Raw genomic sequence first — 22,513 nt, forward strand, 5'->3', positions numbered from 1 at the left:
ATTATAACAAGAAAGTATGTGAACATGTCCAAGACCAACACACTTATCTACAACTTGAAAACGACCCTACTCACTTCTTACAGAGGGAGTTATCTGAATTGTTACAAGTAGCTTGTACAGAAGGGACCATTTCTGAAACACAAAAAATGTTTCTAACGACACATAATCCAAGAAGACCATCACTTTACATGACACCCAAAATACACAAGCATCCTACAGACCCCCCATTTCGACCTATTGTTTCAGGCTGCAGTTCTGTTTTTGACCCTATTGGAAAATACTTAGATCATTTCCTACAAGATTTTGTTCAATCATGGTGCACTTACATTAGGGATACCACCCATTTTTTATCCAAACTTCAATCTATTCAAGAATACTTCAGGGAAGATTGGATACTGTGCACGATTGAAGTTACTGCACTATACACGTCAATCAATCACCATCAGGGCATGGAAGCAGTAGAGTGGGCACTTCTACAAATGAATCTTAGTCAAGACAAAAGTCTATTCATACTCAAACTGTTACATTTTTGTTTAAATAACAGTTATTTTCAGTGGCAAGATCATTTTTTTGGGCAGATGACCGGTACTAGCATGGGATTTTCTGGGGCACCAGCTTATGCTAATATATTCATGGCGTTTTTTGAGCATGAACACATTCTAATGAATCAACTATGGCCTCAAGGTATAGTCATGTATGGTCGTTACATTGACGATATTTTTCTGATATGGTCCAAAACTCAACCAGAACTTGAAGGACTGATTGCTGATCTGAATACAAAGAACCCGAGGATTCAGTTCACCTACAACATAAGTTTTGATTCAGTTCACTACCTGGATGTACTTGTTTCCAAGGATGTGGATGTCAAAAAATTGATTACAGACGTTTACACCAAACCTACTGCCAGAAACAATACCCTGATGTACACAAGTTTTCATCCGAAAAGCCTTATTACAAACTTACCATATTCTCACTTTTTGAGATTGAAAAGAATTTGTGCAACTCAGGACATATTTGACAAGCAAATAAAAATTCATTGTCAAAGATTTGAACAACGAGGGTATCCAGCTGAGATTTTGGATCAATGTATTGACAGACTAGCCATCATTGACCGCCAATCGTTGTTGACCTCTTGTCACCAAAGCATCTACTTGCGAATTCACATTTGTTTCAACATTTTCTACATCAGCCAATCAAATTAAAAAAATAATACTCAAAAGATGGGAACTACTACAAAATGAAAGTGAATTCAAAGGCATTTTTCTTGAAAAACCCATATTTGCCTATACAAGAGGTCGCAAACTGATGGACACAGTTCGGTCACCAAAGAACTTACCAACACAATTTGTGTACAAGGGTACCATGAAATGCCAGAACTGCATACACTGCAATAATATTATCACTGGCAATACTCTAACTCATCCAATGACAGGCAAGAAAATCAGCCTCAAGCACACATCAGACTGCAATAGTACCAATTTAGTCTATTGTCTTAAATGCCCATGCGGTAAATTATATGTGGGTAAAACTGAACGAAAACTGAAAATAAGGCTCACAGAGCATAAGAGTAACATTCGGGCCATCAATAAGAGCACCCCTATAGCTATTCATTGGGATGAAAGTCACCACAACATAGCACAACTACGTGCACAGATAATTGAGGTGGTACAGAAAAAGGAGGGCCAAGATAATTCAGCGAGATTATTGCAGCGAGAAATTTATTGGATTGACTTTTTATGTACATGCATTCCTAACGGCCTCAATGATCGTATGGACCTAGGATGTTTTCTATGACTTATAGAAGTATGTTTTGTGTATCATGATCTCAAGTTTTTTATATCAATACTTCTAATATAATTCTGACCTTCACATTAGCGTAGTACTTACAGTTCATATGCAAGTTCTCTGTCTCACACACAAGTTATGGGCCAGCCCTGTCCACCATGTGCTCTCTACATTGTTGTGTTTTTCTGATTATCAGTATGTTACAGTATTGTCTTTTATTTAGGATGCGTCTGTATATATATTTTTGTTGGTATATGTTGTATTTAGGTTATCTAACATGCTACCTTCTGAAATTTGGCAATATGGGAGGCTATAGCTACCTGTGAAAAATTAGAAACGCCCTGTGGCCACATGTAATAGTGTTTCTGTAATGTTATCTTTTCCAGTTTAGACTGCGGAGTATTTAGAAATTAGATCCTACAGTTTTTATATTTTTTACCCATCTAGACAGTAGCGGGATAAGTTACAGTTATATGAACACTTAATGGTGACCAATAGTAAATACCTTTTATCAATAACGATTGTGTTTGTATCAGATACCAGTGTAAGTGATTCTCTCACATACGAGTCACTGCTTTTATTTTACTTTTCTGTTTGTAATGACTATGGTCTATCATTCCAGTACACTACTTACACATACGCACCTAGTTTCTACTTAGTTACCATCATTTCTCTGTATATCTAAGCTTTGCATTTTAGGCAATATTGGGGCACTTAAGTAGTGCCTCTGTTGTTTAGATGAGCATATTCTTTCTCTAGCTTAGTTCCCCCGGACGCACGATCATTTAATGCATGACACCACAAGTCATGCCACCTTACATAATAATCCGATCTTACGAATAGGATATTTATACTAGGCGCTATTTTTTTGCCATTATTTACTTCGGCATGACAGGTTAGTTGAGATGGGACTACAATTCCCATCAGTACCCTTCACAATTTTTCGTCTAGTGGAACTCTTTAAATAGTTGTATTGTAACCTTCCGCAGTTACCTGAGAGTCACATTTGGAGTACTTGAGATTGAAGACGTGCACCTAGTTACAGTTAAGGTAAATGGTCTTGCATTAGTATAGACTTTTCTAGATTCACCCCGTTATAACAGTAGTTTTACTTTCATACTAGTTTTATCGTTTATTTAGAAGTTTATGCTTCACCATGACTCTGCAGGAAAGTTTCATCGGGTAATCATCGGCGCTCGTCCTGTTACGTTTTCAAAGTTACACAAAAGGAATTGAGGTAAATCATTTAGGTTAATTAGTCTGGAATAGATTTTCGGGCTGCAGTGAGTGTTAGTAACGTCCCACTTATTGTTTTTTCAGTGACCAGACCTTGTCATTACCCTGCATCTCCTCCTTCGAGTATTGTTTTAGTCGTACTTGCAGCAACCATTCTCTCTACCTGTGGCAAAAGATTTTCAGTCCCAGGTATGCGCTTTTGAGTATTTCCTAGTGATAATATGTGGCTTAAAGTATTAGAGTTCATAAATTTACTCTAATTTTAACACTTATCTTCCCATACTCAGAGGCATATTGACAGACTCGTCTGGTTCTGAGAGAGAAGTTACCACATACACACGTTCGGCATAGAAGCACCACTGTTTTTCAAATCAGCTACCAGCGCGTTAGGTATATATACACATATTGGTTTCTAGGCATTTTGCAATCCGTATTATAAGTGTTATGTTTTATATCAGGTCTTCTTCGTCTAACTTACCAATAGGCTTTGTCATCGTGATATACCACCCAGTCTATGTTTTGCTGGAGCCCCTGTTCCAGCATTAGGATTTCATTTTAAGACAACTCTAATTCAGCCCAAAGGTATCTAATGTATTAGTAGCCAACAACACAATACGAGATGAATTTGTATGTAAACTTGATCCCAGTTGGTTCAGAAGGACAATCGCTCCTTGGTGCACATTCGTTTAATGGTTCGATTCCACCATGTATTCCTTTTAGCATGTTACAATATTGTTCGTTTTTCTTGATTTAGAGATTGACTAGTGTGTATAATTGTGTATTTATATTTGGGGCTATACTATTTTTCATGATGTATATTCTTTTTACGTCACTTGCATGGACTATTAGTACAACACGTGTCGTAACCATTCAGGAGCTACAACTTGTTTAATTAATGATGTGATTTGAATCATGTTTGAACAAAAAAATTTAGACAGTTAGGCAGCACATCATATGGGAGACTCACTCCATATTATCTTTTAACGTTTGCTGCTATAATGTTTCATCTCTCCCCTTTAGTGTCCTTTATTATTATTATTATTATTTTTTAAACAGCTCATATAAAGTTGAAATTAGTTATTCTCTTTGATTGTACTGAATAAGCTTTCTGTATGTTTCAGGATTTCGTCCCTGAAGAAGGGTACCTTTTGGTCCCGAAATGCATCGGGCATCGTGTTTCAAGAAAATCAACTGATATTAATTGATGTATCACCATACATTATGGTTTCTGTAATGATGACAAATATGTAAATAGATTATCAGTGGTGTACATAGTCTTATCCTCAGGCAACACATGTTGATTGTTTTATAGGTAAAACAGATGTACATTAGGATACATGAGTACAATGTATTACTGCATACCCTGCTGGATAAAAGTCCTATGAATACTGAATTAAATAATAGAATGAGAAATCACATATAGTCTACTTCTGGATGTATTTAATTACCAGTTTTTCTTAAATTGTTGGAAAAAGTTGTTAAAGCCTACTAAGCACAGGTGAAGTGGGTGATCAAAGGCATGTAATGGTAGAGAAACCATAAGGGCACACCCAGCAACCTGTACCTACGGAGCACAGAAAAAGGTCATGCCTTCAGTCTCTGTGTTAGTGGTCCAGGTGGTGGGGTCAGGGTGTGGTCAAGCTTCACATCTTGTGCCCGATAATTGCTAGGCACCGCTGAAGGTTCTGCTCTGCTGGATCTTTGAGCGGGGCAATGGAAGTGGTGCACAGCCACTTGCAGAATGAATCAACTACAAATGGCCAAAATTGACAGGCTTTGGAAGAACAAGAATTGCCACAGGTTATGGCTGAAGATCACAACCTGAGACACCTTTGCATATGGCTAAATGGACAGCAGACAGCACAACTGGGTTTAGGGTATTGTCAAATGTCCTGTCCTCTGCTGTAATCCGTTGGTCATGCCCTGCAGGCTATTGCGGTACGGAGAGTTGCTGCAGAGGGTAGTTAAAGGCTAAGCATTTCACCCAGGCCCACTGAGCACGTCTTTCAGTCATTCTCATCAGGCACTATAGACAGTGGTTGCCAGACCAGACATTGCCAAAGTCCATGCCCCGTGCAAAGAGTTCCTTGTACATGGAAGAAGCCTCAACCCACCAGGACCGAGGGAGGCGAGACTGGGAGAAGGGTGTACATCTGCTGGGAAAGAATCAGAACTTTGGTGCTGAGCTATACTTAACATTATTTCTCCTACAATTACCTCATCACCTCAGACAATTATCTCTCTCATTATTATCTTTTCCTACTATGACCTTGACAACTTACCTTCTCTTACATTACCTTGTCATCCTATATTTATCTTTAAACCTTTTCATCATTATGATCTATACGTGATCACTAATGCTTAAACCTATTCCTCACCAACAATCATATTTTAGTATTACTATAGTATTAAGTACTTTATTTATTATTCATTTGGAATAGAATATATATGTACGATTATTCTAACCTGGCACTACCCTTAGCATATTTTAAATGTAATACATATAATAATTGAATGTCATTTTATTTTGTTTATTTCACTAAATTAAACAACTCTCAAAATAATTTAATTTCTGAAGTCAAAATGCCATTTTTTACCAGTAAAATATTACATTATTTGTTATTGATTAAATTAAATTAAAATTGTTAAAGTGACACATATACTAATCCTAATACAAATGATAACCCACACCAATCGTAAATCTTTAATTATTCATATTAAATTAAATTCATTCAAAGTATTTTAGGCAGTATGGTACGATAACTATAATGCTAAAAGAATCCCAAGACCAGGTCATTATTTAATATATATATGGGCTAAAGTACCCTCCTACCATACATTACAAGGATATTGCAAGCCAAATATGAGTTTTATGGCATATGGAGGCATGTAGTGGCACAAGACCACACACCGAGTGCCTTTATAAGGTCATGGAACTCCGAGTGGATGTGCAATATCATTGAGTGGTATACAAATTGTTTGTGCTTTTTTGGGTGTTTCACTGTGAGGCTTTTCCATTCATATTAGTTATGAGTAGAGACTTTTCCTTTAAATAGGAGCATGCTTTTTGTGATGCAGTCTTTAATACAATCCGTACTGAGGTCTACAGTGAGGGTGAAGGTGGTGTTTCTGAAAAAATGCAGAGCTGAGTTTTGCACAGTGGCGGTTCCTCCAATAAGGCGGAGGAGCGTCACCCCACTGCTTCACAGTAGTAAAGTAAAGGAAACATAAAATGGTAACTCGCGTTATTATCATGTTATGTTTCCTTCTACTGCAGCTTTGCATTTGGGGTGGGGCTGCTCTTACGACAGAGGAGTAGGCGGGGAGTGGTTTGGCCCTCTTGGGCCAGTCAAATGTTCATGTGCACTTCGCATCTACTCCATGCAGGCTACATTACAGCCTGCGTGGAGAACATGCCCAGGCCCCCGTTCCCTGGCTGAGCACCAATCCAAGGCGCTCAGACCAATCACAACACTGCATTGTAGCATTGTGATTAGCTATCGGGAGGCTGGGAGCGGGGTGCTTGGAGCTGCTTCCTGAATCCTGCTGCGGGACCGGAGTCAGGAAGAAGAGATCGGAGGAGAGGCAGCGGACGGTCGGCCGTCACAGGTAAGTGTTTTTTTTTTAAACTATTTTCGTCCCCCACCTGCACTCCCATCCCCCCTACCCACCAACCGGGTCTGGTAGCAGCCACTACTGGTTTTGTAAGAGGCCTTTTAGATGTTTTTCACTGTAAGCAATGCAGCGTCTGCAATCAATGTGGCTCTGAGGGAGGCAGTTTCTGTTATAATAGGCACAGCACTGAAGGACTCTTCAAAAGGTTTGTTTTCAGTCAGCTGCTTTGGAGATTACTTTCTGCTCCCTCCCCGTCTTCTGGCATTCTTTTGATTTTCCAATACACACCGAGGCTTGCATTTGAATCAAAACAGGTTTGTCTTGTTTCTAAGGCCTGTTATGTTTTTTTACAGGTCAGGAAGAAACATCTGGATGGCACCATGTGTGTGCATAGTGAGGTCACAGGCCGCCTAAAATTTGTCATTATAGGAGACCTGTGACTTTTTTTCTTTTTTTGCAAGCGTATACGCATCCTTAATAAAGATTTAAAGCATTCATATTTATAAGGATATTCCAGGATCCATGGCATTATATTAGGGATAAAGTACCCCCTGCCATATATGATAAGGATATTGCAAGTCACAGAGGGGTTCCATAACTATATAGTGGAACGAGGCCGAAGACTGAGTTCCTTTATAAGGTTATGGAACTCGGAGGTGACTTGCAATATCTTTATTGTGTACACCAGGGGGTACTTTATCCTATTTACTACATGATCACACCATCACCTTTCCCACAAACCATTTAAAACCTTGGTGCATAGATCTTTCACATGAAAGAGCGAGCATGGTTGCAAACATGAAGAATAAAAATAAAACCTCTAGTGCAAAATTAGACAAGTCAAAAACCAGTTAGATATTTGTTACAAACATATATTTTAAACAGTTCACTGCAAGCCTTATAAAAATAAAGCCGCATTATCTCAGAACGTGTAGAAAAATGCATGAAGTATTCTAGCTTTTCTCTATAGAAGGAGTGCAGAAAATAAACATATTCTCTCTGTTTTTATTGTAAGCTATTACAATAGAGGCGAAGAAAGAAAAGCAATGTTCTGTTTGTTGCTCTAAACAGCTGTACAATTATGCTCCATGAGCTGACCTGCCTTTCATCTGGGCTGCTGGCTCTGACAGCAGGTATTGTAACATCAGAACTCGACTGTAATAACTTATAATAGTCATGTTCTGAGGGCTTTTTGTTTTATAATTGGTGACTTGGTGCATCACAAGACGCCAATTATAGAGAAATTAGAGACTGCCATTTGTGCAAGTATTACAGAATCCCATATATTACATTGTATTAATTAAAATTATATCATTATGTTACATTAATCTTACTTTGAAGAGATGTCATGGAAATGAATGATCCAAGATATTAAACAATTCTGCTGTTCATTAATCATGATGCTCCCACCTCCGCTCAGCTCATGACTTAACACATATCATAGATGATATCACAAATTGCATCATCAAATGTATGGCACCAGGCTTCACAAAACCAACAACCTTACATGACTGAACTGGCGTTATAGTGTTTAGAATATAAATACATAACTAGAAAAAAAGAAAACAATATTTCAGTGATATTGTGATGTTTGCATGGGATTCTGCAATAGATTTTTAGCTCATCTTAGAAAGGAGCAGAGTAGTAAAACGAAAAATATATGAAGATATTTATGGCACAATCAATATCGATTTCTGCCTTTAAGTGTCTCTAGTGGGTTCTTAAGTACACTTACAGACCTAATGCAATCATTTGCATGGCATGGGATTTCATTTTTTAACCACGTGTGGGCCATTTAAAGAAGTAAGAAAACAGCAACTTTGATTGTAGGGAACTAGCTTCAGATCTTCTGAATTATTTAATAGAGAACAAAGTATAGCACATTAGGTGGATCAAAAACATTGTTTCATTATTTGATATGCATTATGGGCTGGTTGCTGATATGTTCTGCACATAGTTTAAGTGAATAGTATTACTTTTTACACATACACTGCCACTTCTAGCCGATAAAATAATACACCCGTGCCCACATGCATCAAACTGAATTGCATTCGCAAACGGTGCGAATCGCAAAATTCGTCCGTTTGCGAATGCAATTCATTGATTTGGGATGCATTAAGCTTTTTTGCTTTTTTCGCAATTTAAGAAATCCCAATTTATTTGCGATTTCTTAAATTGCGATTGCATTTAAGAAATCCCAATTTTGCGATTTCTAAAATGCAATGCATGATTTTTTTTAAATTGCTAAATCGCAAATAGGAAGTGGTAAATTAACATGAAGTTAAACTTCATGGTAATTTGCGATAACTTTTAAAAATGCACAAAAGTGCCTTTTTGAAAGTTTCATTTTACACACACACATGCCCTTGGGGCATGTGTGTGTGTAAAAAGTACTTAAAGGTACATTTCAGGGGTGCGGGGGGGGTGGGGTCCTTTGGACCCCCCTGCACCCTTGAAATTGCATTCTCATTTTGCGATTCCTTAATTGCGAAACGCAAAATGAGAATGCCTTCACATTCATTCCTATGGGCCTCTAGGCCCATAGGAATCAATGAAAAGGGATTCCTTAATTGCGATTTGCAAATTGTGAATCGCAATTAAGGAAAATTAAGAAATCGCAAAAATAATTGCGATTTCTTAATGCATAGCCGTTTGCGAATTCTTAATTGAGATTCCTTAATTTTCGCAATTAAGAATTCACAGACGGGAACATTGATGCATGTGGCCGACAGTCACTTAGAAAGTCCTCCCTGATACTCTCACTCACTCACATGCTCACTCATGTACTTATTCTATAACTCACTAATTCTTTTTTGTCACTCTTTCAATAACTTTTACACATACGCACCCACAAACAGACCCCCACATACATATACAAATGCTTCTCACTCATGTACAGAACTGTGTTCATAACCACAAAGAGTCTAGTAATTAGGACTTATTTAAAGCGCTGTATTGGGAATTATTTATGAAATATTTTGCCAAATAAATCTACTTTTTACATTCATCAGTGTTGGAATCGATATTCAAAACATTCTGGTTTTGTCTGGAACCTCCCCCAAATGCTTCTCCAACTTAAGGATGCAACCTAAGTCTCCCACTGAGATCCCAATTAGTCCCTCTTCCTATAAGTTTATCACTCCCACTTGTTTCAATATATTCTCCTCAACTGCATATTAGTAGTCAAAAACCATGATCGTTTACATGCACCGAAACCAATGATCCTGATGAAAACATGGTCCAATGAGGCATCTCAGCCCATCTTAGATCTAACTTTTTTGCCACATTACTGCTTTGTGTGCCTTGATATAGGAGATAAAATTGGGAGTGGAGCACTGGTGATCTACAGGGATTCTATTCCCAGCCTTGTGTTATGTATGAACCCCTCCCAGACCTCCATGCCTCATTATGGACCTCTAGTCCATCACATACAATCCTTCTGGAATTCATAGAGTTTACAATTTGCCAGATGACATCAACTTCTTTGTCGAACAGTGCCTAGACACTATAACTTCTCAACTTATCCTGTCGAACAACAGTCACACATATGTTGGAGATATCATCCTACTCTGGGCCAGCCTTAATGATGCATCATCCTCACTATTTTCATCCTTATTGTACGAGAATGACTTGATCCAGCATTTCCTCAAAGTCGCAAATGTGAAGAAATCTATCCTGGATCTCATTATAGCAGCAAAAGGATTGAGTACGAGTTGCAGATTAATCGCTGTACACAATCATATTTACTTGTCCTTCACTAAAGCTAATAGCCAAGGACAACATAAGGAACAGAACAACTGGGCTTTAGCTCTTACTGCCTCCTTTGGTACCTGTGTCTCTTCCTTTCCTGAAAAACATACACCACTAATAACTGCAATGAGACTATGACTGGGAGTAGTAATGACTTCACTCATGGAGGAAAGAATTAAGAGTAAGAGTAAGAAGTCTGTTCTCGGCACACAAAGAAACTTAATGGGCGAAAAAACTACTTCAAATGATGGATCACTCTAGGTGCCAAATACATGAAACCATGAAAAGCAACGTGTTTTGAAGCTAAATCCATAGCCATCAAATTGCCAATTAAACTATCTGATAATCTACCAAAGAAGCTTTTTGAGATTGTTAAACCGGTCACTAATCCATCAGTGTATTTTCAGGCAAAACGTCTCTGCACCGTTTACAAGCTCAACCTCTCCAGCTGACCCTAATTAATGAAGATGATGCAAATTTAGGGAGAGAAGAAGCACACCTCCCACTACTGGCCAGCGTGTTCCCGGGCACCGCGCTCAGCACATGGCTAAGTGTCTGCATTGCTCAGATGGTTTTGACTTTTCTTTGCTTACCGTCAAACTCAGAGGGGTGTTTATAGAGCTAATTGAAACAGTAGACAGAAAGAGCAGTAGCAGGACTCTTGAATCCACTGCGGGACAAAGGATGTCAATCTTCGGCCTCTTCTTTTACCAAATGAACACTATGACTTTCTGAAAAGGGGTGTGGGCAAGCTTTTTAACAATACCTTCCTAGTTGATGGTCTGTCCATAGGATGTTATTCAAAGTTCCTCATCTAAGATAAAGTAGAGCCTTTTCTTGTGATGTCAGTTCCTTTTTACATCATACACAAGGGAGGTGATCTTGAGAGGAAGATGCATCACAATGCAATTGTTCCACAATGCATTTGTTCTCTTATTTCCCATTGCATTCTTCAACTTCATGCTGCTATTCTCTTCCAGATTTTTGTTTCAAACAGTTCAGATCTTCATTTGGATTCTACACTTGAAATCTTGCTTGGCTCTTTTCTCCTCCCTGATGCCAAGTGGAGTTTGGTCCCTTACTGATTTCTTCAGTGTTTATCTTCATCATCAATCAAGAGATACAAGATTACCATGGAGGTTTTCTCCACTTTGTGTTTTTTTTCTCAAAATGGTGACCCTCTTCAGGAGACGCTTGACTCCTTTCACACATACTACTCTGTGCAGGTTGGCACAGTGGCTACATTGACCTTTCCTCTGGCAATTAAGTAGAGGACTCAACAGACCTTGTCAGAGTTCAATCCATGGCACTGTCTTGAGGAGTTAAAGGATTGTTTTAAAATAAGTCAAGTGATGTCTCGCTTAAAAACAATCTGTACTGGCCTAGGTTAACTTAATAATTATCTCCCAGCCCCTGGTCTATCCCTTCTCAAGGTTGCATGAACAGCCAGTTAAACAATTTGTAAATGATAACTATTACACTTGACATATTTGGCGTGGTTACCCCTGACTTTTTGCCTCTACCTCCTGTATTTTTGATGCTGTGCTGGATTTCGTTTTTGCTGGCTTTGATGCTTTTGGCACTTTGCCACTGCTGATCGGTGTCAAAGTGCAAGTGCTCCCTGTGTAAATTGTTATTATGATTGGTTCTCCCTGATTGGCATATTTGATTTAAGGTGAAATAAAGATATTTAGGAAAGGTAGATAAAACTTCTGGACCTAAACAAAAAACACAATATAACATAATCAATAACAATGTACATATAACAAATGTGGTGTACAATGGACAACAATTGAATTTGATAATATATTTATTTCCTTTTTATTATGAGAATTATTAAATAATAAATACATAGATTAAATTTGTCCAGTGCCAATGATATTACTGTGCTTGAATTTTATACTTGATTGTCACAGTTTGTAAAGTTCAATAATAACTTTCGAAATTCATTAAATCAAAGAACACATTTGAAAGAAAAAACAACAATCAATGATAACATGGCTGTAAATTCTGGTAGTTGCTACGCGTGTTACGGCTATCAGTCTTTATCAGGAAGCCATGATTTTAATTCAAGAAAAAGCTAAACAAAATACAAATAATTTACCCGGAGGTCTAATTCTTTCATATAGTTATTAAAACTTCGGACAAGAAGACGCAGGGAGTTAGGGGTTCGGCCTATCAAAACCGCGTCATCTGCGTAAAGAAGTACCGGGATGGGCTCTTTGTCGACATATGGAGCGTCCTTGGTAGCCATTTTCAGGGAGGTATTAAGCCCATTTATGTATATAATAAAAAGCAGGGGTGCCAACACGCACCCTTGTCTGACACCCCTGCCGATATTAATGGTCCCCGAGACCTCACCACCCATCCCTATCCTTACTTGAGCCTGAAAGTCACTATTGTAAATTTTTTTTGTAAATTGTTGTGTCTTGTAAAGCGCACTGCTACCCGGAGGCCTCGTAGCGCTATAGACCGCTGGGGAACCCGTCCTGGCTTTCCCTGTGAGATAGTCCCTCCTGGGGGTCTCCAAGGTGAAACCAGGCATCCCCGGCGTTTGTGTGGGGCCGTTGTGGAGATGAGGCAAGCTAATGCCCAGAGTTGCCGAGTGTGCTCCCTGGTCGGAGTAGGCACCGATGCGAGAATTATCAGTCCGCTGATCCTGGTCCAAGACCCTGCCGCGTCGGGAATCGAACCCTGGTCCCGGGCCGTTCTCTGCACTCGGGTCTGCCGCCTCTAACCAGTGAGCCACACCTCTCCACCACTATGCAGGTGGGCTAGGAAATTTACCAATGTTTCATCCAGCCCGCTTGCAGACAGGATGGCCCACAGCTTTGACCTATTAACTAGGTCAAATGCTGTGGGCAAATCCAGTATTCATTCCATTTAGTCCCCCCTTTTTTTATACATAGGCTTATCATCAATACAGTGGTAGTATAATAACAGTGTGCACCATATCGGATTATGTTCCTTGTACATTCAGTAACCATGATATGGCACCATTGTGCGTACCCTTTCTCTTCTGTTTTTTTTTTCTTCTTGTTTGACTTTTTTGACTTTTTTCTAAACTTTTTTTCCTTATATCCCATTTCAGTCAAAAGTTTAATGGATAAAGGACAGCTTGAGTGAATTCACATGGTGATAGATTTGTGGTGTTATTGACTAATTGGCACGGGCCCATTAATTTTTGGGTCATTTTTTGTTAGGTTGTTTAGAATAAGTATGCTATGACTAGTAGTTTTTATTGATACATTAACTTTAACATTCTTTTGACCTTGTGCTGTTGAATTGGCAATTTGTAATTATGTATATAGGACCATAGCACAACACTGTTATGGATTTTGGATATTTGTCTTTTGTTTAGGTTTTTCTTGAATTAAAATCATGGCTTCCTGATCAGGGCTGATAGCCGAAACGCGTGTAGCAACTGCCAGAATTTACAGCCATGTTATTATTGATTGTTGTTTTTTCTTTCAAATGTGTTCTTTGTTTTAATGAATTTCAAAAGTTATTATTGAACTTTACAAACTGACAATCAAGTATAAAATTCAAGCACAGTAATATCATTGGCACTGGACAACTTTAATCTATGTATTTATTGTTCAATAATTCTCATAATATAAATAAAATAAATAAATTAACAAATTACATTTTTGTCCATTGTACACCACATTTGTTATATGTACATTGTTATTGATTATGTTATATCATGTTGTATGTTTAGCTCCATAAATTTTATCTACCTTTCCTAAATATCTTTATTTCATAATTGATTTACTTGCCCCGGTTTAGGAATATTAGTCGGGGGTACCTCTTTTCTTAACAAATATTTGATTTACTGGTCAGTCCCTAGTAGAGTGCTCTGAGTGTGGCAGGGCTGATAAATCAAATACTACTAGTAGGCCTGAAGCACTGATTCTGCCACCCACATGAGTAGTCCTGAAACAGTAACTCAGACTTGCCACTGCAGTGTCTGTGCGCAGTCGTTAGCTGCCATGTCAACTTGGCAAGTGCAACCACTTGCCAGGCCCTAACTTTCCCTTTTCTTACATGTCAATCACCCCTGAGGTAGGCTCAAGGTACCCCTGTGGGCAGGGTGCGTTGTATGTGAAAGGTAGGGCATGCCCTGATGTGTGGGGCATGTCCTGATAGTGAAATACTGCCAATTTCATTTTTCTCAATTGTAAGGCTATCTGGCCCATAGGAAAGCATGGGAGTAAACTGATAACATCTTATAAATATAACTTACCATTGGGACCAGATAGGAAAATAAAGTTTAGTATGCCTGAACTCAGAATCTAAAGATGCATCTTTTAGGAAAGGTGATTTTTACATTCTGAGTTTGAAAATACTACTTTTAGAAAGTGGCTATTTTCTTGTTCAACCATCCTGTGTGCCTCTGCCTGTTTGTGGATTGACTGTCTGGTTTTGGAGTGACAGGGGCTGGGGAAGTGCAGTGGCTCGAGGAGTCTGGATGAGTCAGCACTAGGTTGAATAGGCCTGATCTGCATTTGGAATGGGGGAAGGAGTAGCCCCTGTACCTGAATAGGGCTGGGCCTGCCTCCACAATGCTGGCTCCACCCCCCTGTGGTGTGTCTGGGACCAAAGCCCACACTAAAAAAGGATGTTCCTGTGCACTGGCAAAGTGCCCCCAGAACTGGTTTGAACTGGGCCCAGAGCCCCTTGCACAAAGAGAACCAAGACATTTTGGGGTAGAAGTATCAGACCCAAAACCCCAGACCTTAGACCACTTCTGGAATCAAGAGGAACCTTTGCTGAGGAGAAGAGCTGGAGAAATTGAGTACTGCACTTGCTGTGTGTTGGGGTTGGCCTGCAGTCGCTGTTTCTGCCAAAAAAAGAAGAAAGACTTTGCTGTGTGCTGTGTCCCCTGCTTGAGGAAAGTCTCCAAGGGCTTGAGTAGAGCTTGCCTCCTGTTTTGAAGTCTAAGGAACACAAAGACGTCACCCCCAGCTCCCATGAACTTCCTTGCTGGAAGTTCTGATCTGCCAGGAGTCCCTGTGACTGTGTGTGGCCTCTGGAGGTTGTTTCTGCTGCTGGGAGCTGGAAAGCAGCGCAACATCAAGAAAATCGATGCATCACTCTTCTGGCAACAGTTTTTCCGACGCAACGTTGTGGTGCGAGAAGACTCTCCCTGCACCGCTGCTGCTGAAACTGACGCGGCGCCTGTCGCCGCTGCAAGAATTGACGCATCGAGGGATCGAGGCTGAAGAAATTGACGCATCACCGATCGACGCCGACGCCACATTATTTGCCGACGCTTCCCGGATTTCCACGCATCGTCCCTGTGCGGCAAGTTTTACCCGCTGCATCACCCGCGGATCGGAGTCATCTCAGAATCGAAATATCACTTCCCACTGTGTCCAGCGGAACTGTCGCATTGCATCCACGAAGGTCTCAGGAATTGACGCATCTCTTTGTTTTTGTTTTTCAACGCTTCCCATTGCTGCGGCTGTTTAGCATGGTGAATTTTGTCACAACTACAGGTACTTTGTAAGAAATCACGCATCCATAGTTTTCTATGGAATCAGTTGCTGAAACCTTTTGAAAGTCATTTTTCTTAATACTTGTATGTTGGATTTTTGTCATTTTGGTGTTTTAAAGTTTAGATAAAGATACTTTATTTTTCTAAACTAGTGTGGTGTCCATTTGTGGTGTTATCACTGTGTTACTGTGAGTGTTGGTACAAATACCTTACACAATGCCTTTGGGATAAGCCTGTTTGCTTGTGTCAAGCTACCAAGGGGGTGAGCAGGGGTTATCTAGAGTGTGTATCCCCCTTACCCTGACAAGAAGCAAGGGTCCTTATTTGGACAAAGGTACCTACCTCTGCCAACTAGAGACCCCCATTTCTAACAATAGCTATCTCCTTGACTATTTCCAGATTTCCGAATGATTGATAACACACTGCAAAACCTAGACAATGGACACTCATGCTCACAGGTAATACTAGACATTTCAGTGGTGTTTGACACCATCAAATATAATATTTTCATTCAAACATTAAAGGAAGGCATGTGTTGTGAATGCAAGATACTGAATTGATTTCAAGTCTAATTAAGCATAGCCGCTAATCAACATTGACAGCTGCAATAGTGGCTTCACTGAAGCACATATATCCCCGAATGCCTGGTGGGGATCTCTAAATGTTCCACCAGTCCTCCGCTAGGGTACCTGGGGGTGATCTCTAAATGTTACGCCAGTCCTCCACTAGAAGGATGCAAAAACTGTAGGATACAAAAAGACCTCTGCTAGGTCTGTACTTGGTAGGCCCGTGGGCAGCCCACCAAGACCTAATGAGACCTTGACTTTTTGCACATTTTGCACCAGTCTTGCATCTTTGAAGAATCTATTAACATCTTACACTCCAATATGGCCATTAATTAAAGTGTTACCACAGAATCCCAGAGCGAGTCTAAGAAGAGGGAACTAGAGGCACGAGGTACCAGGAGCTAGCGGCCTCCAACAATAATATTTAAACACAACGGAGCTGCTCCCAGCAGGAAAAGAGGGCTAAGTGCAAATATTTCTTAGTTCGGGAGTGCAGGCATCTCACAAAAAGTGTAGGACTGGTGTCACACACCACCTGGAGCCCTGCTTCATCATTGACCAGTCCTCGCCCTCCAAAAACTTGGTTTAATGGAGGGCGGGCATACACCTGACGATTAATGAAAGTGACAAATAATTGGAACTTACTCTTGGTAATTGACCTAGGGCCTGATTTAGAGTGTGGCGTACAGGTTCCTCTATTAAAAATGTAACGGATATCCCGTCCATCTTATTACAAGTGGTTTATATCCTATGGCACTTGTAATGAGGCAGATGGGATATCAGTCACATTTGGGACGCAGTATCTGTGTGCCAAACTCTAAGCCAGACACTCAGTCTCCACAAACACAATAACAACACAGCAAGTGGTGCCACACATGTGCATTCATTTTATGCAATGAAGGTTCCCATTATCCCTTCCAAAAAACTGAATATCTCAGGAGGAATGAACCAGTTTTTCTTTAGATGTGTTTTCAAAGCCCGGAACTCAATTAATCTATCTGCTCATTCACTTCTTTATCTGCTTTCAAAAGAGAACTGAAAACTTTTCTTTCTGATTACCACTTCCCTCCATCCTCTCCTTAGAAATCTGCAGTTTATTGAAATCTCCTGAAGTTTCTGCTCGAATGTCACTGTATTTTATTTGGAGTGTAGTTTTGCTTTGTATTACGCAAAAGATGCTCTCTGAGCTGATCATATATTTCTCGTACATAATAGTATGTACTGCTGTTGCTGCTAGCTGTCCACACTCATTAACCTATATCTACTACAACATCTTATCGTAGTACTACTACTACCACTAATAATAATAATAAGTAGAAGTATAATGTTGCCCATGTTTCCATGACATGTAACAGAGGGAATTGTATCTTGGTGCATAAAGAATAATTGTTCTTGATATCCAGTGAAAATGTATTAATGTATCAAACATTAGGTGGATAAATATCTGACATGGACTTGAACCTGAGCCCTACAAGTTACTCACAGGTCCCTTCCGCAGGCGCAGAGTCTGCAGGATATTTAACCAGACTTCTTTCTTAAAGTCCCCAAAATACAACAGCATGACATAAAACACCTAAGTAGGGAGAAGGCTACCAATCCTCACAGCTAAACCTACTCTGTCGGATGAAGAATCATGGGCTAGGCGCTACATCAACTGTACTATTTGCTGAATTAATCTGTTGTAGCCAAAGATTTGAGGGGTGATTTGTAAGATTCTTGCAATTTTATGGGAATAACAGCAGAAATGTTTTAGGGATATGAGTCAAAGCGGAAAATCAGTATTTTCTCTAATGCTGTACCTTTGCCCTTTTCTGATTGTCCCTACAGGTGTGGCAGATCCCTGATTATACACCAATAAGATCAATCACAGAACCTATTGTGACACTAGAAGGACACTCCAAACGCGTGGGCATCGTCCTCTGGCACCCGACGGCCCGCAACATTCTACTCAGTGCAGGTATGGCGCAACTTAAAGATGGCGTAGATGGATAGTTCATGAGGGCACATGGCTGAGTAATGAATCAAATATTCTTAGAACGCTATGAATGGAAAATTGTTGAATCAGAGTTCTGTAATTTCTGTGCTAAGTAGCATTTCCTTACTCTGATATCCAGAGTCCTTCACATTCACAACTGTTGCCAGTTGTTTACCAAGTATAAGACTTGTAAAGTTCTGCAACTGGTACCCAAAGAGTAATGCTTAGAGAATGTTAAAAAAATAACATGTGGCTGTCTTGATGAGGCACAGATGCTGCTATACCACTCCTGGAATAGACAATGACAGCATTTGGAAGGCTTTCCTCATTTCTCAGAGCAGTAGGAGGTGCAAGATAATGCCTTGAAAGTGATGGACCCATTATGGTGTGTCTGCTAGCACCTCCTCTGCAATAAGTGACAAAAACCTAAAAGATAAGCTAAACTTCCCAATAGCGGCATTTGTTATTTGTGTGATTGTTTCAGAAATATGACACCTTTCTGACATCCTCATTGTTAAAGTTTCTTGCAACAGTTTGAAATGAAGCCTGGGAAAAGGTGAACACATTTCTAGTTTGATGTGGAAATCTAAAAGTGATATTGATAGTGAAGTATGATTGGTGAAGGGGGGAGGAGCAATGTTGGCCATATCCGAATTCGTCACATCTTGAGTGAGCTCAGGCAGAGTGCCTCTAAATCCTGCTATAATCCTTGTCATCCAGGAGTGTACACCTAACATGAAGCCTCCATGCTGCTGCTTTGCAGGACCCAGCTGCCCTAGTTGTGGGTCTGGCTGGATTGTCCCCTATGATGCAGCCTATGGGGCTCTGATGGCTTGCAGGGCGTAGACCTCCCTGGCTGCACGGCACGGGGTTGGGGAGCAGCATGCTCTGCTGGTCCCCGGTGTGGGCACCGAAGCAGCCAGCGCTGATGCAGACGTTGTCTCACTCAGCAGAGGCTGCCAGATTAATTTGACAGAAGCCAAAAGGCGTTTGATGGTTGTGGCTGTTCCACTCCAAGGCTGACCTGGTCTGTATGTTTCGCGTGAAATCTGATGCCATTTGTTGTCTGGAGGTGCATGTTGCAGCATCTCTATGTGATTGTCACCATATTTGTGCCTGTGAATTTGAGAAGGGTGGCCTCTGATAACGGCACTCTGGCTAGGGATGCTGAATTGGCAGGGCATGTGCGCATGCAGGGTGTGCCCGTATGGCTTTCTGTGTCCCAGAGACTGTGGAAATGGGATGTGGCGACCGGCTTGAAGCAGCTAATGAGTATGTATATGGGTTCCTGATGGTTGATGCTAGTGGTGAAGCTGAAAAGAAACTTGGGTGGATGGCTTAGTACGCGTGTGGCATGGCACCATAAACTATTGATTTCACTCCCATTGATATATCCTAACGTATAGTGAATTGGGGTGCACACTACTAATCAGTGTACACACTGAGATTGCATTCAAACTGCTTTGCTAATTTGGGTAAAACAGACAGACAAACTAAACTCACATTTGAGTCTAAAAGGCTGGCACCTGAATCGGAAAAGGTAAAGATTGCCAGTGAGAACACCGAGGAGCAATCACAGGAGCAACATTTATAAAGCAATCCTTAAACACGGCTGACATGCCATCATAAAAAACTTCTCCTCAGTCTGTGTTATTGAGGGAGCTCACAGAGCTCTAACTCCCAGATCAATAACAGGGGTACGGCCACCCCTAATCATTGCACATTTCCTTAATGCTTGAGAAACAGACACACTGTTCTGAGCCTGGTACGTGAAAAGGTGGAGATAGCCTATTGTTAGGAAACCTAGAATCCATGATCTGCAGGGATCATGTCCAATGTTGCAGGGACTCCCCTTCAAATATTTTGGAATCTTGGTCTGATAAGGGATGAGTACTGTTCGTGCAGGAAGATTGTTAAGAACCTAAATAAGTGGTCGCTTTCACTCTAAGAAGTCTATTGTCCTGATGATGGCCCTTAAAGCAATTCTGGGTCGAAACGCCGTCAACGCTTCTAACATGACCTAAATAAGAGATGACACTATTGTTTGATTGTGTAATGTGTTAATTCTTGTAAGCATATTTTTCTCTGCCACTGTTTTTTGAGTTCACACTTGTCAATGTTTTTTATTGTATAGTACGAGTGTAACTGTCTTAGAGGCCTTTTTGTTTTTCATTACATTTATTTATATAATTATTTATGTACATGGTTATTTGTGAGATTGTGTTCATATAAGGTGGTGTTCCCTTATACACAGTTGTTTCATATTTAGTTATTCTTTATTTAATTGTTTAGTTTGTAAACTTAGCTCAAAAACCATTGTTTGGAAAATAGCTATTGTTACCCCGGTTCTTGCTCTAGGGTTGCCCTTGTGGTTTGTAAATATTTATAAATATCATTAAAGGTAATGCACATCAATAGAGAGCCTGATACACACACATATGACCCAGTCCGCTGCATGAAGTAGAATGTAACAGAGCTTAACTCTCCAGAACCAGAATAGGTTGGTGCAGGCTTACCTGGACAGGCAACATGTGAAGGTGGCCCTACTGCCATAATTGGATTTTATGATGGCATGTCAGCACTGTTTGATGATTATTTTTAACATGTACTTGCCCTCCAGTGCATTAAAGGATACGACATTCAAAATGAAGGTGGCCTCCTTTGCCATTAGGAAATACTTACAACTTACAAAAATTCATTGGACACCTACGCTACTCTGTGGGAAGGCTTAGAATCTGGTATCAGATAGTAAAGCTTGCTGGCTCAGCTTTGGTCCTGAGAGGTCAACTGAACATCTAGAAAACAAGCTCAAAGAAATTTAGCTTAAACTTGTAACAGCGGATAAAGTAGATCTGCAAATTGAACTAAACCTGACATTGGTATCACATCGAGATACTGTGGACAGGGAATCCAACTTACTTCATTGAGAGGATAGGGCTAGACAATATGGGGAGAGGGAACACCCAAGCAAAACACTAGCCTGGCTGAGAGATCACTCCAAGAATAAGATCATATCGAATATAACAGACTAGGGTGGAGCACATAGACTCACCGTATATGAAATATTAGTAACATTTAATAGATTGAGCAAACTGACAGACAACCTTTACACAAACTATGGAAATACTTGGTCATCAAATGTATGACAAATGGTAAAGCACCTAGTTACGATAGATTAATTACAGAATTCTATAAAGATCACAAGGACCTGCTGACCCCACACCTGCCACATGTATACAATGAAGGTCTTGTAATGGGCAGACTCTCAGTTTATCCACTGGTGAAGGCATAATAAATATGCTGCTAAAACCAGGCAAAGATCCCTTTTTATCTAAGTCATGCCATCCCATGTCCCTCTTAAACATGAATAGTAAAATAGTTTCTATAGTAATTGTCAATGAATTGCTGCATGTTATAAAAGGGTTTTTCCTCCCTCATCAGGCAGAATTCATACCTGTAAGAGCTACTGCCCTAAATATTTGCCTGTTACTCACAATTATGCATCAGATAAACTCAAAAGTGCCAGTGATAAGTGTTTTTTAGATGCTGAAAAGGCATTTGATTCATTAGAATGGCCATTCATAATTATGGCTCTGCAAAAAATAGGCCTGGGTGCATACATACTTTAAATAATAGTACTGCTCTCTGCATACCCAACAGCACGTATAAAAAATAATAATTTACTAATTGATAATACTCACCAGAGGCACGAAGCGGGGCTGCTCCCTATCACTGCTGCTATTTTTTTCCTCTGCTTTGCCTAATTTTTCCTATGTCATTCTGCTCATTTCCCACTCTTTTTTACCTTCTCTTGCTTCCCCTTTTGTGCCTTTCCCCCTCCACACAACAAACTTCTCACCTTTTCCACTGTGCTGCTAGTTCTCACCAACTTCCCACTGCTCCCCTAAGGCCTCCCTAATGCCCCAGTACTCCTCCCCCTCCCGCTTTTACTTAATGGGCCTGCAGCATGAACCAGGCATTAAGCAAGCACTGCCTGACCCCATCTGCGCTGCTTAGCTGTGCCAGGTCCACTGACCAGACCTGTTCCTTGCGGACCTAGCTCCTTCACTGTAATGAGGCTCCTAG

General features: G+C 40.2%; 1 protein-coding gene across 1 annotated transcript in view; it reads left to right on the forward strand.

The window, feature by feature from the left end:
• Window positions 1-22,513, forward strand: part of CORO6 (coronin 6) — a 443,661-nt gene that overhangs the window by 325,411 nt on the left and 95,737 nt on the right. Inside the window, exon 4 of the mRNA XM_086955093.1 lies at window positions 18,280-18,409. Within this exon, the coding sequence (XP_086811219.1) occupies window positions 18,280-18,409 (130 nt within the window). The remainder of the gene's footprint in view (window positions 1-18,279; window positions 18,410-22,513) is intronic.

This window comes from Lissotriton vulgaris, chromosome 2_1 (genome assembly GCF_964263255.1).
Source record: "Lissotriton vulgaris chromosome 2_1, aLisVul1.2, whole genome shotgun sequence".
Classification (NCBI taxonomy): domain Eukaryota; kingdom Metazoa; phylum Chordata; class Amphibia; order Caudata; family Salamandridae; genus Lissotriton; species Lissotriton vulgaris.